General features: G+C 41.2%; 2 protein-coding genes across 7 annotated transcripts in view; one reads left to right on the top strand and one right to left on the bottom strand.

Annotated features, from left to right (window-relative positions):
* sorcs2 (sortilin-related VPS10 domain containing receptor 2) overlaps positions 1 to 18013 on the bottom strand; it is a 286509-nt gene that overhangs the window by 21094 nt on the left and 247402 nt on the right. For all 6 annotated transcript variants that reach the window (XM_051075724.1, XM_018674300.2, XM_018674299.2 and 3 more), the window contains exons 9-13: positions 10141 to 10320; positions 6722 to 6868; positions 4681 to 4783; positions 1946 to 2022; positions 1548 to 1639 (exon numbers count right to left, since the gene is read on the bottom strand). In XM_051075724.1, coding sequence (XP_050931681.1) covers positions 1548 to 1639; positions 1946 to 2022; positions 4681 to 4783; positions 6722 to 6868; positions 10141 to 10320 — 599 coding nt within the window. The remainder of the gene's footprint in view (positions 1 to 1547; positions 1640 to 1945; positions 2023 to 4680; positions 4784 to 6721; positions 6869 to 10140; positions 10321 to 18013) is intronic.
* The window catches only part of tada2b (transcriptional adaptor 2B), a 106683-nt gene that overhangs the window by 58809 nt on the left and 29861 nt on the right, over positions 1 to 18013 (top strand). The gene's annotated exons all lie outside the window — the stretch shown is intronic.

Here is an 18013-nt window from a genome sequence, read left to right as displayed (position 1 = left end):
GAATGAGAAGAGAGTTTCTGGCTCCACAAAGGAGCACAGACAGAGTTTTGGAAGCCAGAAATCTCAGCACCTGATGAGGTGATAACATTACGGTCATTCTGTGTAATGAAGTGGTAAAAACCACGCTCATTTCACTTTTAAAAAGTGGTCTTTTCTTACGGGACACTTTCTCATACTTTCACAGCTCTCTGCGGCTCTTAGCGAGATGTTTTCCACAGCATTACCAGAGCCTTTGGGGTGTTATTGATTTAGCCGAGGCAGAGGGAGGGAAAGCTGTGAAGGACAACACTCTATGGTCTTTCACTGAGAGACAGATGAGGACCCATCTAAAAGGTCATTTGATTTAGGTCTGTGATAAATGTTTTTCTGAGTACTCCCTTATCTATGGTTTCTCATTATTTCATCCTTATTTATTAAGGTCGACGTGATAACATCTTGCTGAGCTTGAAATTGTCTGCAAGAGACTGGACTCGGTGACTAACTGATCTTTCCTGTACTGTGAAAATATTAAAAAAAAGCTCAATGGACTGAATGGGTCTGTTCATCAAAATTATAGAGGTTAAAGAGAAAAATACATTTTTTTGAGCCAACCCTTTAAAGTGGCTGTGGGAAAACTTCCCCCCTCTAGTGATCCCAAGTGCTACTAATGTAATGTACTAAGTAGGCAGGTTTTCTTACTTGCTGATTAGTTAGTTAGAAATAATGACTGAATATCACATTTGAACCCTCTCCAGTCCTGTAGCTCTCTCTGTAGTTGGACTGGCCATAGGGACTACCAGGACAAATCCCAGTGGGCCCGCAGACCAGAAAAAAAATCCATGAAGTCAGTCCCAGAGGATAAGTCCAGGGCTGACTTTCTGTCCCAGTCCAACCATGGCTCTTTACTCTTGGTTTACTATGGTTTCCATCACTCTGTCGTTGCCTCCTCCAACAACAGTTTCCACAGTTACTCTGGCTGTTCCACCAGTCGTCCTTTCCACTACCTGGGGAAAGCTACCAAACATACCAGGAAAAACAACAGTGCTCTCCTCCTTTCTGTTTTGGTTGTGCTGTAAATAAAGCTTTTTATTTTTCCATGAAATTCATGCTGGGTGCCAGACAGAATTACACCATAAGCCAGGCTTATAGGAAACCAATCCAAACTATCATGGTGTCATTATTCTATTACCATCACACTGTAAAAACGTATATACTTCATAATGCTGAGTTAAAACTAAAAAGTTGTCCATTGCCAGTTTGCCAGTTGAACATTTGTGTCTTCTGTCTTATTTTGTCAGTCACCTGTAAAGTACTTTTACATGCACTAATCTGTATGAAAAGTAGAATACAAACAAAGATGTATTAATTTATTAATTGACTTGAATGAGCCAAAGACTTCTAATGGATGATCTGTGATTACTGATCAATTCCAGAATAATAACCTGCATAAAATCCATTGTATCAGTAATGTGAATAACACTAAAGTCAGTGATATAATTATCTCATCCTGTAAAAGGATGTGTCACAGCAGGAAGGACTGCTGTTTCTATGGTGACAGATGATCTTACTTGAGTATCTTGAGGGGAATAGAGGTGTCCTTGATGGCAACAATGACCCCACCGTGGTCCAGGTACAGGATGTGATGCTCCTCCTCGAAAACCTTCAATGAAGACGTGAGAAAGCTGGGGGTGAACTGGAGATGGCGTGACTAATGCAATCATTTACTGATGTCAGCTCAAATCACGACAAGCAAAATGTAGTGTTCTTGAAACAGCCATTTTGTGGTGTTCAGCTTGGAGTAAAAGGAAATTGAACAGATGTTAGGTTGGATTTTATATGTCCTCAGACTGAGTAACTTTCATGAGAGTGCAGAGAGAGTGTGGTGAAGGTTAGGGGGAGAATGGTGAAGAGGGACAGGAATGTGAGGAGGAAAAAAAAAAGGAGACCAGAGGAGTACGTGATGTACCTGTCTCCATGTCTTCCCACAGTCTGAAGTGATGTACATCTCCTCCTTATATTCCACTAGCTTGGAGCCAAGGTTACCTGAAGGAAAGATAAAGAATTGAAATTTTCATCAGGCAGGGAGACTCACATGAGGTATGTGTCAACAACAGACTCAAAGAGAGGGAAGAACACAGAGAGAGCAGATGTGAGGAGACTAGATAGTGAATAATCAAATAAAGAGGAAGTTAGACAGGTAGAGGATTAAACCATAGAACCTTTTTATTGCTTTACTTAGCTTTTTAACTATTGACCAGATGGGAAGAACAAGGCTTGGAGAACTGTATAAATAGAAAATGCATGATATGGTAGAAAAGGAGGCTTTGCTATAACTGATCAAAGTCTGCCATGGAGAATGTGGCAGATAAAGGAGGGTAATGTCTTTTCTAATTCATAACTGTTAGAAACAAGACATATGGGGGCCTGTTCCTGCCGAGAGAAAAAAAAGGTTAGTCCAAAAAGCTAGGCATAAATGTGACTTGCTTAGACAAAATTATGAAACATTGAAGTCAAAATGTTAAGAAACTAAGTCAGTGTTACACTGTGACAGAAATAAAAAGTTATACTTCATTTTGACAAACAAAGTAATTCTGACTCTCAGAGTCAAACTACCTCAACCTCCTAATGTTCTGAAACCCAAGCACTCCTCCCAGTACAGTTAGCAACACCTTCATTAACTTTGGTCAGACTGCTTTACTGACTGGACTTCAACACACTAGACTTCACCATCTGCTTATTCAATTTAAACCTCCTATACTTTGCCTTATAATCCACAATATACATTGACTTGCTGGTTGGTGAAATGTGGTTGAAACTTCCAAGATGGTGGATCTCACTGCGCATTCATAACTTATATGTAAGACTGACTCAACCTCTATGTATTGTGTTGCAGATATTTATTGGAGTAAACATGCTAACCAGCTAGCCCCATCTCAAGAGGCGATAGTGAGTTTGTGTAGCATTCAGTCCACCATGAGAGGATGAAGATGTAGTAACTGATTATGAACCTGTGTTGCAGTTATCTTCTCTCTGTGGCATTCCTCCACTCTTTGGTTAATTTTGCAACTATTACCATTGTCATTACACACAGAGCATAACAGCCTGTGGGACATAGCCAATGTCAACAAAACAGCGTTAGAAGATCCAAATTTTTTTTTACCTCTTTAAAGAGTGATTTTATCTTTTGACTTTGTGTCATGTTAGTATTTCTCAAATTTTACTTATCATGAGTATTTCTCGTTCTTATCATTTATCATAACTGTTGTTTTCTCCTGGCACAAATGGACCTCCAACATATTGTTGGCATGACCTGGCTCATTTCCCCTGTCTCATAAACAGACACCAGCAGTTCACTTACTCACCCTTCTCCAGTTGTCAGGACCTGGGTTTTTTTTTTTTTTCATGCTTTCTTTGTGAAATGCCCGCAAACAAACAAAGACGGTGAAGTATTCAATAAATAAAATTGCTGGTGGTTCAGTGAACTCCTCTGTGTGCTAGAGTGCTCAGGCATGAAGTAGTGTGGTTTTATACTTCACCGCTGCACAGACAGCGAGGAATAGTTGTGTTAAAGCTCTTCCCAGGGTAAATGGAGGCTTGTCTCTGGAGGAGTGGCACTTTTTAGCTCAGCCATGTGGACTGTTTGCATATAACAGTGATTTATTGTAGAGGCACCAACACAGCCTGACACACAAAGACACCCATGGGCATGTACACGCCAGCCCACAGTCCCTCTTGTACATCATGAGTAAATGTGAAAATCAGATCTCTCTTGAACTGCCAAAATACAGGTCATATCAGGTCACTTTATATCATGATACTGAAAATCAAAAGGCAACACATCAAGTATGGCTCTATCTATCTTTTGACTGATTTCTAGTTATGTATTTGCTTAAAAGTACTTAAAAGTACTCTAATGATTTAGCATGAAGAATATCAAAATCTATACATACTTGTCCATGCATACTTGTTAAAAACTAGTGCCTACATTAACCACAGTATAGCCTCAGCAGCCCTAACCTTTGCTGACTCAAGTGACATCACTTGAGGACACAGCTTCCTCTATCCAACATTTCTCTGTTTGCAGTAGTAGCCTACTCCCCAACACCTGTAAACTGAAACTGAATCTTAAAAGATAATGGTAATAAAGGTATCTTTGAACCTGGGCTTTATTTTCCCATGTTGTTGGGTATTAATTATTAGTGGGGACAGTCTGGAATAACAAACACCTGCTGCAGTATAATCCAATTGGCAATTATCAACGTCAAAGAACGTCCACTAAAGTGACAGGCTCAGATTGTTATTATGTCTGATAACATTATGGCTGCATTCCAAAGAGATAGAGTAAAAAATAAAGATAAAACCTTGCCAGCTGGTTAGTGGGTTTACCCTGACTTTAAGCAGACTGAGCAAATCACATTTCATCCCTTCACTATAAGTTTTGTTTAAGTAGCGTTACTTAATTTTCTCCCCATATTAAAGTGCAACTTAAATCATTCATGTAGATTTTAACAGATACTGAAAGCATAAAAGTTAAGGGAGCAGTGTGTGTCTCCTCCAGATTCTGATGCTTCTGCTACTGTCAACATACAACACACATGGGAATTCAGCTTTATGTAGCCTGCAGCTTAATAATAAGGATAATGGATCTTTCCACTTGATGCTAGCATATTAAGCCAAGTCATTTTTGCTCTGGAGACTCACCAGCACCCATGATGAGACCTGGAGCAGAGTCTTTGGTGTGGACAGTCCCTGATACGTAGGGGTTGTCCGCCCAGCGCAGGTGCAGGTGGAGGTGACAGTCTGGCTGCAGAACGGAAACATGACGACAGAATTTAATGTGAGGATAAAGGTGTCATTCATCCTCAGCACATACACTGATTTACCTACTCTCAGTGAAATGAAAGGTGAAGTGAAGACACTCACGCTTGCTCAGTCATGTTTAATGAGTCTTACCACACAGATACCTGATAATCCTACTGCAAATACAGCTCAGTGTGGGGGTTTCATTGTTGATTAAATTTAACACAGGGAAAGATATTTAATGGGAGATAATTCATTTCAGTTGAGAGAATCAGACATGAGATTTACAAATGCAAACATTTGTCAGAAGCAGAGCTGATCACACTGGACTCCCACACTAACCTGCAAATACTGTGGTGTACTCTGAAGCAGGGTTACAGCAGCTTTTTGTTTTTGTTCAGCTCTTAGTATTTCTGTGGTTTGTAAGTGATCGTCAGTGGTTTGGAGTTTAGTTGCTCTCCTACATGTCTGTTAATACTTCTAGACATTAGCCTGATTTTACTGCTTACAGATCATTTTCATCCATGTCTGAGCTGTGTTAACTAACTGCTGATTTCCTGTTGCTGCAAAGCTTTCCACCAGCAGAACAGCTGGGATGCTTTTATTGTGAAGCAGATATAGAACATGCAACGTATTGCATGAGGGCTTCTTTAGCAGCGCTCTACCCAACAAGATATGGAGGTATTTAGCTTTATGTGGTCGGCAAATCAGTTTTAAACACTGCAGGGAGGAATAGCACAAGAAGGAACAGTCACACTGGAACTGGTCATATGAAAAGTGACCACACGCACACCAATGCTCTAATGCTGTCCTTTGGAAAACTATTTGGTCCATGACAGTTTGGCTTCAATGTTCAGGTCTCATGGTTCAACTGGGCAAGTGAAATAACTTCAGTAAATAAAACTCCATACTGCAAGTGACAGTACTGGACTGTTCAGTGTCTCTCAGTGAATGTAGATGCCTTTGTTTTCCCTTTCCTTTGCTTGTTACAGTGCTTATTAACAACCTCTGCTCTGTGTGTATTCACATTCACTGTGATACCATTTCATAGGGATAACACTAGATACCTGTTGGTTTAAACAGTACTTTGTGGTACTTTGACACTGAATTAAAGGGAGACTGTAGGCATTCATCTCCACCAAAACCTTCTTCAGACATTATGATAAACTGCTCCTGTTCAGACAAGAGGTCATTACTCTCAGCCAATCTCTGCCAGGTGGCAAGGCAATGGATGCAGCTGACAGTGTTTGCCTGATACAGTGACACATTAGATAACACATCTAGTATCTGGCTTTGTCTAGCTGGTTGACCTGTGATGTCAGTTTGGTGATGTGCGTGATGCCAGCATTTGAGAGAAAGCCATCTCTCTGACCGATGGATGTGACGTGACTCCAGGAGAGCTGATTGTCTTTGCAAAGTCATTATGTGGAGGTTTAAATGAAGCTAAAGGGAAGAAGAGGTGAATGTCAGAGCGAACAGCCACGTGTGTGTGTGTGTTGCGGTGACGGTAAACAAGCCGTGAGCTGATGTTCTGCTATCTGTGTCTCCTTTCAAACCTGTCAGCTGACTGGAGTGATGGTTCAAATAAAGGACCAGACTTGCTCCCCCCCTCTATCTCCCTGTGAGGTGTGATGTATGGATATCAGACTGCGGGTGACTCATTGCTCTTCGCCGTGTAGCCTCGCAGTAGCGACTTTGACATGATAGATAGAAAACCTAGGCAGGCATCTCACACACATTCCTCAAAGTACAACGCTCATCCCTCCCTCTCTTACTCTGCGTCCTGGTTGGAACAACCTGGTCGACAGGTCTCTGTATTTTGACTGATTGTTGGTGGTGTGAGTTTGCAGCTGCATTCCAGTGTGCACACCAAAGTTTGAACGTACAGTATTGTCTGCGAGAGTTAGCGGTATGCTAAATGAAGGAAATCAGTCATTCTTACTGCTTTGCAGCTGATTGGCTTGCCATTCATGTCAGTGGTAGGCGGGGCCAAAGGTTCCCAGTCTCGTCCTTTGTTATAGGTGATGAGAGTCGTCACTTTGCTGTCGATCTTCTGATTGGCCAAGAAGACACCTTTGATTCCACGTACCTGGGGGACGAGGTGAGTTTACAGCAGTTAGAGTTAAGCTTGCATTATCTGAACAGTGGCCAAATGTAGCTATGTTATCATGGTAAATGTACAGAGCCTGGGAGGGGACATAAAGGGGAAAAAGCAAAGAAAGGTTAAAAAAAAAAAAAGATGTACTTTCATGAGATCCAGAGAAACTTTCTTGAGATCTCACAAAAGCTTCCAGAGATCTCGAGAAATAGAAAGATCTCGCAAACGTACATCATCTTTTTTTTTGTCCAACCTTCAGAATTCTTTTCCTCCATGTCCACTCGGGAGCTCCGTCTCACTTCCAGTAACTGGAACTTCAAATCATATTTTCCTTATCAAATATCCAAAATACAAAGTGAGAGGAGACTATGGTGAGAGTTTCTCATAAAGAGTCCAAAAATATGTAACTTTACCTTGAACCACAACACTAGGGTTAGAATATTAACCAGAACAGAAAAGAGTGAGCCCTTTAACTGCCAGTCAGTGGTTGAAACCTGATTACCCACGGTGCAATACGTTACGCAGCAATGCATTTACTCGGAGGCTCAAAGCAAACCACTGACACAGAATGTGCAGGGCTGTAAAAGTTTAATGCACTGAAATCAATACATACTGCATGGTTTTTGTGGCTGTGAGGCTGCTAGCTACAGGCTCTGAAGCTGAAACATTAAACAGGGAAGTGATGATGAAGACAGTACAGACAGACATTTAAACAGAGCCAGGCAGCATGTCAGACATGTCTCCATCCGCAGACTCCCCGAGCTCCATTCGCTATCTATTATACAGCACTGATGTTTATAGAGTGAAAAAAGGTAATTGTTTAAATCAAAGTACATAAGCCCTGCGTGTATTCTCTCTGGACTTCTGGCTTCTCTCCTTTCTGTCTGCACTTCTTCATCTCTCCACTTCTGTTCAGCACTTCTCTTCATTTTCTGCTCCTTTTGCCTCCAGTCTTTATCCATTCCCTGTATGTTGTTCGTTTTTCTCTCTCTATCTCTATCTCCAGCATGTGGTGAGAGTGCCGCCCCGAGCGAGTGATGAGAGAGGGGGAGGAAATGAGCTTTGCGGTGAGGGCCTCTGCTGTATGGTCCACCGCCTGTTCTTTTCTCCAGCACTTGCTCTTTCCTCCTTCCTCCTCTGCTTGCTTCATGTCCTCTGTGACCATTTATCTCGAGACCTTGCCAAAACACTCAGGTGACACAGAGATGATGAATAGCCTGACTGCTAGAACATACAATAGGAGAGAAAGGGAAGGCCAGCACGGTAGTCACGTTCAGCCACCACAACACTTCTGAACAGAAAGTCTTCATGATTAATGCAAGATTGCTTTGAATGATAGAAGAAATGAGCTGGTTAATGCATTTAATTAATATCTACTTAGGTGGAGGAAGCATGACTCTACACATTTTTGAGCAATTTTCTAAATGTCTGCAAAACTCTAATATGAGTCAAGTGGAAACCTTAATAGTCAGCCAGTTCCAAATGATGCTAATATTAGCTTAGTCATCTAGATAGCTGCAACTGTTTTCTCATTTGCAAAATCGATGGTTGCTGCCGAGAAATGAGCAGGCTGCTGTTGTCTACCTCTGTCTGAAATCAAAGACCCACTGCTTCAATATTTACTTAGAATTCTGAGCAGTTAATCTGCCACCATTATTTTTTTAATAGCTGTATGTGCCATGTGAGAAGGGAAAACTTCTGTGGAAACCTCCAGGATACCTAAAGCTTGTTTTATATGAGTGTAGGTTGGACTAGCCTGGCAAGAGGATTCTCTTTACAAACTCAGGTCGGCTGTGTAGAGTTTACTTCTAGCGGAGGCTCTAAAGCTAACAAAGTATACAACACGGTGACTCCTGCAAAAACTTTTTTTACTGTCTGTTTTTTTTTTTTTTTTTTACTGAAACTGTTGAGTAGAATCCCTGCTCCACTGCACTGAAAATAGCCAGGTGAGATTGTTCGGGCATCTGATTAGGATGGCTCCCAGATGCTTCCCTGTAGAGGTATTCCTGGCATATCCCACTGGGAGAAGAGTGAGGACTGACCGAGATCTCGCTAGAGAGGATTAGATATGCCGTCTAGTCTGGGTAGGTCTCGCTATTTAACCCCAAATAGGCTAGAGGACCTAGGGAGGACCTAAGCAATGCATGGATGCATGGATGGACTGATTGTAGCTATAATTTATCTTGCACTGCAGACTTTCAGCAAATTGACTTCTCCCTTCTTTTTGTCATCTCTTGTTACAGCTCACTCTGAAACACAGGCCTCTGTGAGGAACCCACCGTTTTTGCTAAAGTGCCTCTACTTTACTTGAGTTTTGTGGCACTGTGGTGGAAATAGCACAATCCTCCACCTCTTTTTAGCGTAACTGGAGACAAACACAAATCCAACAGTTGTGTCAAAATGTATACCAATGTTAGAGTTCAACAAAGTAGTGAGTCAGCTCAGCGTGAAAACTGAAATGCTCTGTCACCAGACCGAGGCTAAACACTTCCTATTGTTACGTGTAAAAGGGCATCTAATTGGTACAAAGTGCTTCGATGAGGCCCCTGATTTGTTACTGAGCTAGCACACTTAATAGCGAACATTTGCATTACTTTTCTACATTATTGATAATTGACGGGCCACTCTGCCTCTTAGCCACTGGTATACAAGACAATTTATCTAGGTATTTGGTAACATGAGTGTGTTTCTTTGGTTAAATCTTGTTCTTGTTCTCATCTTGTTCCAATACCGATGAAAAGACCCAAACCAACAAGGAATGTGTCCCACTAACAAGAATTGTGTGTGTATCTGTATCTCATTTCTCTGTGTCATAGAGCTCCATTGTTGTCCAAAGACTATCACTATATCACACAGTTGCACTGGCTGACATGTTCCTTCATTACTATGAAAACACACATACTGTAGTTATTTTGACTAAGTCTCATTTAACTGTCCTGCTGCCAGACATACTGTCTAGTGCTTAAAATGTGTGTTAATCCACTGCTGAAATTCTCATGTTTGAGTAACATGATAAAAACTACAGTGTCTAACTGATTTTTCACGGGATAAGTAAATTAAAGAATGGCGCCAGCTTTAACCTTTAAGTATTATTAAATTGTCCTTTTTCATGATGTGGTTACATCAATACTGATCGACTTCTCTGGACTCAGAGAGAACACTGTGAGTCCCAGAGGAGAAGGAGCTTACATTTGAAAATATCTTGACACTGAACTTACAATTTGTAAATATATTTTTACATATTGTATGAGGCCAAGACTTACCTCTAGGATGTCAATGAGGACGTTCTCCTCTGGCTGCTTGGTGCTGCGAACATTTTCCAGGACGATGGAGTAGTAGACGCCCTGAGGGTCCGACTGGTACAGGTTATATGTGTCTGACTGGTACCACTCCTGGAGGGCGAGGAAGACCTGGTTCTCATCCGTACTCACTATCTGAACATCCTGGAGGCAGAGAAGGAGGGATGGAGGGAGGGAAGAGAAGGACAGGGGGGGTCAAAAAGGAAAAGTCAGTACTTCCTGAATCAGTGGTGCTGGGAATGAAAGAACAGTAGAGGCATGAAAAGAAGAAGGAGAAAACTTTTACTTATGATTAATTATGAAAACAAATGAGACAAGCTTACAGACTTTGGGAAATCATTAAAGAGAAAAAATATGAAGTGAAAAACAGGAAAAAGAGATTAGACATTGTAAATAAAAGAAGAAAACAGAAAAACTAGTGGAGCGTAAAGCAAAGAAGAAAATAAAAGCATCAAATGACGACAGGTGGCAAGAAGCGGAAAAGGAGAGAATCAGGAGAAGGAGGGGAATAAAAGCAGTAAAAGCAGCAAAGTCTGATTCACAGAAATGTCACAAAGATTGACAGTGACTCACTGTGGGCCAGAGAACATAATCCGATAAATACAGAACTACAGAGTCACAGAAACAAACTGGGGGAGATAAGAGAGCACTGTACCCATCGAAAAACTGTTTTTGGCAGCTTGGAAAACTTGTTAGGTGTTCTTGTCAAAGCTTGTGAGCCTCCAATGCAAATGGCTTCATCACTCATGAAAGACTGTAACGGTGGCGCAAAGACCGACTCAGCACTTTCTCTGTTAGTGATTACATTAACATAACATTTCAAGATAAAGCCATAACAGCACAGGGGAAAGTGCCCAGGAAGGTGTGTCTCTAATCACTGACACGCTGCCTTCTTGCTCAGAAAAAACACTAGAGCTCAAATTACACTTTATGGTCGTGGGGGTAAGTAGTAACAGTATTGAAAACTGTGCACTGATTATCATATTCATAAATGGACTGTGTCTGAGTCACTCTGCATGCTGTATGCAAATTGCCAAGAGGACAATTACACATAACTGGGATACAACTTGGAGTAACTGAATCTCTAAGAAGGGTTAAACACAAATGATGATATAACCCAATGACTGTATATAAATATGTCTCCACGATGTCTCCCATTACCCTCCACTGTTGTTGAGAGTGGAGCAGTGATCAGGGAGTGGAGCTGCAGTATCGAATTCCCACCCACACACCCACCCAACAAAATCAAGGGAGTGAGTCAATCACAGCTGTCAATCATTTCGTCACACACCATTTTTATAGCATCGAATAAGTAATTAAACCAAACTTATTATAAAAATGAACACATTAACATACATCAACATGACAAGAACTACCTGAAATGACAGAAACCATCTTTGGGAAAGATGTATTTGATGTTTGCTTCTTAGTTTGGTCCATTTCCCATCTACTAACATGGGAGGGATGGGATTTTTTACGTATACTGCACTTTTGGGGAGCTGTCATGTCATCCATCTTTATATACAGTCATTGCTTTGACCTCAACCCAAAGAAATGCAGTGACAAAGAGTTTATAAAAGTTTGTGAGTAGTGGCGGTGGCTGCCTCCTGAGATGTCAGCAGGAATGCCATTGGAACATTAATGGCAGATTCAGACTCAGTGTGCATTCATATATTATTGACATGCAGTGAATAATCAGGCTGGTTCCAAATCAGTTCTACTCCATATCACTGTTTTGGAAGAACTGTGAAACTATGACAGGTTGGAAGTTGAAGAACTACACTTGCATTGAGCAAATCAACCTACTAAGTCAACCAATCACTCCAATGACATATACTATGATGCTGTGAAGGAGGAGTAGTCATTTGTTACGCTACATATTACAGAGGTATAATACATTATAATACAACACTGACTGTGAATGAGGAAACATGTATGCAGTTGCTGTAATAACAGCGTTTTGTTTCAGTTCAAACACAAATATTCCACCTCATTTATTTTGCCCTTTCATCTCCCCTTTACATCTACCTTTCCTCTCTCCCCTCTTCTATCCCTCTCCTCCATTAAAGCACTGCGCAGAGGCCTGAGTTCACGGCTGACAGCTCGGCTCAGGCAGCAGTTTGGAGCTTGAGGAGGAGCTGGCGCTGAGAAGTGTGCAAACTTCAACTCCAGCTGCCTTTTAACATGCAGAGTCAACCATCCACCCACCAGAGTGGCTAAAAGCATAATCCCATACTACAGAAGATACAGGACTTAAATACAAGTAGACAACGCTGACTGAACATGTGTACAACTGACACATTTTAATGCTTATACATGCTGTTTTTTCAATGCATTTATGATTTGAACAGCTTTTCAGTCAAAAACCAACGCTTAGGTCAAAGTTCTTTGGACCACAGTAAACAACCAAGTGGAGACTTACAAGTTCCTGTTTATAGCTTGGTGCAGAAGCTTGAAGTGTCCTTATCTTAACCCAACTTTGAACGGAAAAGGAGTGATGTAGACCATTCCTCTTTGTCAGTATCTTACATTGGGGAATGGAAAAGTTTAAAAACTCATTTGACCATTGAGAAAAGACTTGTTGTCAGTGGTACAGCGCACTAACCGATACGTACATTTAAAGATAGAAAGTCTTTTGGTCCCATGATGGTACAGACCAAACTGTGATTAATTACTGATTACTTATTGAATATTTGGTGGGACCATCATTCACTGAGTTCCCCTCACTCACGAGCAATGATATTCATTGATAACCCTTGATACCAAGGTCAGGATAAGACTGCCAACACTGAGATATCTGACATTTGGCACAAACGACCTTAACTGTGCTGCGATGGCAGTTGGGTGCCCCATCAAGACAATATGTCTCCACACAGTATTTTGGTTGCACAACACAATTGTTGTTCCAGATCACAAATCACAAATGGTGCTTGATGCTCTTACATAACAGAACTTCTAGGGAGCGTACAAAGCATGGCAGGAGTGCTGGGAGCAGTGTATTGCTGCACAAAGTGGCTACCCTGAAGGGGAAGGTAGCCAGGTAAGTTTTTTGGTTGTTATAGGTGCAATCTCAGAGCTTTTTGATTGCATCTCATATCCTGCCTGAAACATTTGAAACCAGATAGCCATATACAAATACAAACTTAACTGGGTGGATTTAGTTGAGTTGAGAAATGAGACAGATGATTCAAAGAGGTATCTATTGTAAGCTGTGGCATATACCCAGACTGTTTGGGTGTGTGAATACAGCTAAGACAGTTTATCTATCTGGTGTTATAAAGAAGTAGTATCCAAAGTCTGGAAACTATAGAAATGTTCTGAATTCACAATTTAATTTTTAGCATACTTTTAACAAATATGTTCTACAAGCAGAAACTCTTTTCAACATCACTTTCTAAAGGGTGTATAAGTGTACAGATGGTACGATGGTAGGAATGGTTAAAAAGGAGTAAAGTATTGTGGTAGAGCTGCAGTCCAATGGTTGAAAACATGGCTACACCATTGAAAAGTCCATTATGTCTTCAACCTTTAACTAGTTGACAAACTGGTAATAGAAGCAAAAATACAAAGCCAAAATGTAGATCAATGGGGGCAACAAAGACAAACTACTGTGCTGCAAATGTAGTCTAAACTCTGTGCTACTTGTAATCTCTGGTCTGTTACTGGAGTCAGTGGCATTTGAGATGGGCTTTTGCATTTCGCCATAGCTTCAGGAGTTAAATATAGCATGACAAGGGCAAGGGAAAGACAAATGGTCATGGGAAAGCTCAGCGTCTGGCATGACAAGCTGTGTGTTTTGAAAATGCCACTTGTTTTGCTTCAAGTGTGTTCTCCTTTAATTTCAGGCTGAAATCCTGACTTGACATAGAGGGATATCTCTACCAGCACCACCCTCACTGGTGCTGCATCAGTGAGTGTCCTCTGAGTGAAAACACCCTCCATCCATCTCTGTTGGTGTCAGCAGGGCCACAGTCACCCCAGACACAAGGGCCACTGCTGGGAGTGAAATATCAGACATCCTGGGTCACAGAAGCTGTACAAACCACTGCAAGAAATAACAACCTACACTTCACTATCTCAAACTTCCCTTCCCTTGACCCGCACTCAACATGGTGTTAATAACACTAGAGAGGTAAAGCCAGAAATAAATAACGAGATGATGAGGGCTAAAGCTCAATTTACACCTGAATGGAAAGTGTCTGGGTGCAGAGACACTGCCATGCACATCCTTAAAAATATAAGTACCCTATGTAGGAAAAAACAAACCACAAGAATGAGTGAATATAAGATGTGTGATTAGTCAGCTGTAAGTATAGACACTAGCAAAAATACTCTAGTCTGACAGCCAGCAACAAAGAAACAAGACACAGAAGCTGCTAAAGCAGAGCAGAGGATGAAGGTGAATCAAATGAAGCGTGAAAGCGTGAAACAGATGTTGTGGCACCATATATTCTTAAACGTGTTACTTTAATGCAGTGTTTTCTGATGACATTATTAGATGAACTGAAATGTTAAATAAGATGCTCTGTCACCTATATATATATATATATATATATATAAATAAAACTGCAAAAACTTATTTCTTTAGGTAATGTATATATGTTGAAGCCTGTTTTCTAGAAATTATCTTTATATGTAACTATAAATGGAGGAATCTCTGCCTGCTGTATTTTGATTTTCTCAACAACCGCTCATCTGATGTGATCGACTTCAAAAAGAATGTATTGCTGAGGACCCAAGGAGGTGCAGTTTTGAATGACTGAATGGAGTGATGAACGGTTGTTGAAAATTGAAATACAGATAGACAGACTTGTGGCCCAGCAAGTTAACTAATCAGACAAAAATATTTCATTTCAGACCTCTCAATGGGTGAAACACCAGACTGAGAGATAGAAATCTTTTAACAGATACAACAAAATACCACTTATAGTGACAACAGTGACCTTTAGAGAGATTCTATCAGGCTTTGGCTCCAACAAGTGGGCTAAGCAGGTTGGAGGGCTTTGAGATAGCAAACAAGGCTCTATGCACCCAGGTCACGGCATTAAAGGCTCACCTCCAGAGAGCAGAGCAAGATGTTGCCTGTCAGGAGGAGAAGGTGAGTGAGCTCTATTCTGGGCTGGAGGGAGAGACTAAAGAGAATGAGTGTCTGTCAAAACAGGTAGAGTATGTTACCCCAGAGCTCCAGAAGGAGCAGATCTGGGAACTGGAGCTGAGTGAGCAGCAACAAACATTCACCCATCAGCAGCAAATTGAAGCAGAGAAACAGTCTCAAACTGAAAGAGTGAGAGAGGATCCAGAGCTGATCTGGCTGGGTAGGATATCCTTGGTCAGGAATTGGAATCCCTGAGAGCAGAAATCCACAATCATCTAACACTACTACATATCAGCAGCTCAGCAGCATCCACCATTAACAGCTGTAAGCTGCTGGGCAGCACAGAGGCCCAGTGGTTAGCACTACAACCTTACAGAGTCTTCAGCGTAAAATCAAATAGAAACATTTTAAAAGAAACATTCTGTCCTTTGTAGCTTAATTTTGTATTAGTGCTAAGTTGTTGGGCGGTATTACACACAACACTGAATGATCAGTGTTTGAGTACAGCAGGACCATTGGAGACAAATCATTCAACTTAAAGTACAGTATATTGGGTTTATATGGGACACATAGTAGAGCCATAAAACCACAATGTGGAATGATACTCAAATCTATAACTGTGTCTAAACTCTTATCACTCCTTATTTAGTACATAGTGTACTATATTACACATTACTACATTTTATTTGACTGACCTAATTTTGTCAATAGTGTAAACATGTTACAGCAAGCATTCACATAAAAACAAACTGTGGTAATGGCTGCTTACCTGTTGGGAAACTGTGTGGTCAAATGGAAATGACAAGTATATTTTTGTCACAGGAAAACATGAGACTGATGGATGGATGGATGGATGGATGGATGGATAGATAGATAGACCACACTCTTTCTTTTCTCTCTTGATTGTGCTCCAGCTGTGTACTTGCGTGCGCTTACAGAGTGCTCTGTCTTTCACCAAATCCCTGTGCACACCAATGTTATACTTTCTGTTTGATGCCATGTACTAAAACTATAATACTCTCGTGACATAAGAAGGATTATGCAATTTCTCAGAATCCTGCTGCAGCTCACATACAGTGCAGTCATTCCAGGCTTCTTTTTAATAGATTCAACCCCATCATTACCCACACTTGGTCAAAATGGTGTGAGGGACGTCTTGCTCATTTGATAAAAAAAGGGACGACATCTGATGCCAGATTTCCCCTGGCAGTCATCTGTGACATAATAGCCTCTTCAGTGTGCTCACCCTGTCTCAGCAGCATTGAGCTCATTTCCTTTCACACTCAACAGATCCCATTAATCATATTAAAATCCTCATCATGCCCCTTGGACATTATTCACACTGAATTCTGTAAAGACGTCTTTGATACAGTTGGCCCACACACTTTACCTTTCAGAAATACTTGACTGGCTTCTGGCTACAGTCAGCTTACACTCAGTCCTCTAAGTAATTATAAGCATACATCAAAACTGCCTTATTGTCAAAGGTGTCAGGGATCTCAAACTGATTTCCCGACACAGTTAAAAAGTGAACAAATCTTTAGAACCAACGTTTTATTTTCATTTTATTACATTTAATTTTATTTATTCATTACATACTGTAAGGGCTGCCAACTGGATTCACACGCTTTGAGCCCCACACTGACAACAATTTAAGTTTTCTACCTTCCTATTCCTACCTCTGGATTAGTTGGCTTCACAATGCCAGCAATACCTTTAAATCAGAGATTGCTTAAATGTTGAGTAGCATGAAGCGTATGCTACTCAACACTTCATGTGAACTTCTACCTGTATGACAAAGTTTTTTGACACACATCGCGTGACAGGTGTGTGTTGCCCTCTAGAGGTACAGACTGGATACGAGTGACACTGGAGATCCTCTCTCTTCCAAGTACCACTGCTGCAGTGCCCTTGAGCTAGTCATCTTATCTGGTCCACTGAAGCTGACTGTACACTGTGGTTGTACAATCTCACTTGGTTAAACAAAGTGTTAAATATAGAGAGGTGATTACATCCTGGGTGATAGACGGCAAGAGAGAGGATGGAAACAGAGCAAAAAGGGACAATTATTACCTGTGATTTCACAGCCCAGTAAGCTGTATGCGTGCATGAGTGTGTGTGTGTCTGTGTGTGTGTGGTTAATCCATAACTCAGGTCAGGTCTCGCAGGACAGAGCCAAACTGCTTTCTCTGATGGCCTCTGCATTTTTCATCCTCCAGCCCTTCAATTATTCACAGTGGAAAAACATGGAAACACTCCCTCTCTTTCCCTCTCTCTCTCTCTCTCTCTTTCTGTTTCTGTCTCTCTCTCTCTCACACACACACACACACACACACACAAACTTTCTCCTCCTCTCCGTCTCTCACTCCATCCCTCATTTCCCTCTCTATTTCTCTCTTGTCCCCCCTCTCTCCTCCGCCCCTCTGTGTCGCTCGACCTAAAAGCTTCGCAACGTGTGACCTATCTGCTCACCCAAGTAAGAGGACACATGTAGAGAGAGAGGGAGACAAGAGAGAGGGAGCAACTAGGGCATAGTTTAACTAAACACACACTTACACACACGCACAATCGCTCATACGCACACAGATTTATCCACCGCCTTCCTGCCACACCTAATCAATTGATCCCTACTGTCTCTACTTGTTGAAAGGAGAGGACGTGTGTGCATGTTTATGTGTTTGTTTCTTTGTTTGTGTGTGTGTGTGTGAGTAATTCAATCCCTTTCACTTTCCTTAAGGATCA

Source organism: Lates calcarifer, linkage group LG14 (assembly GCF_001640805.2).
Source record: "Lates calcarifer isolate ASB-BC8 linkage group LG14, TLL_Latcal_v3, whole genome shotgun sequence".
In the NCBI taxonomy this organism is placed as follows: domain Eukaryota; kingdom Metazoa; phylum Chordata; class Actinopteri; family Centropomidae; genus Lates; species Lates calcarifer.
The sequence above is the reverse complement of the archived record's forward strand: the minus strand, read 5'-3'. Positions and strand labels throughout refer to the sequence as shown.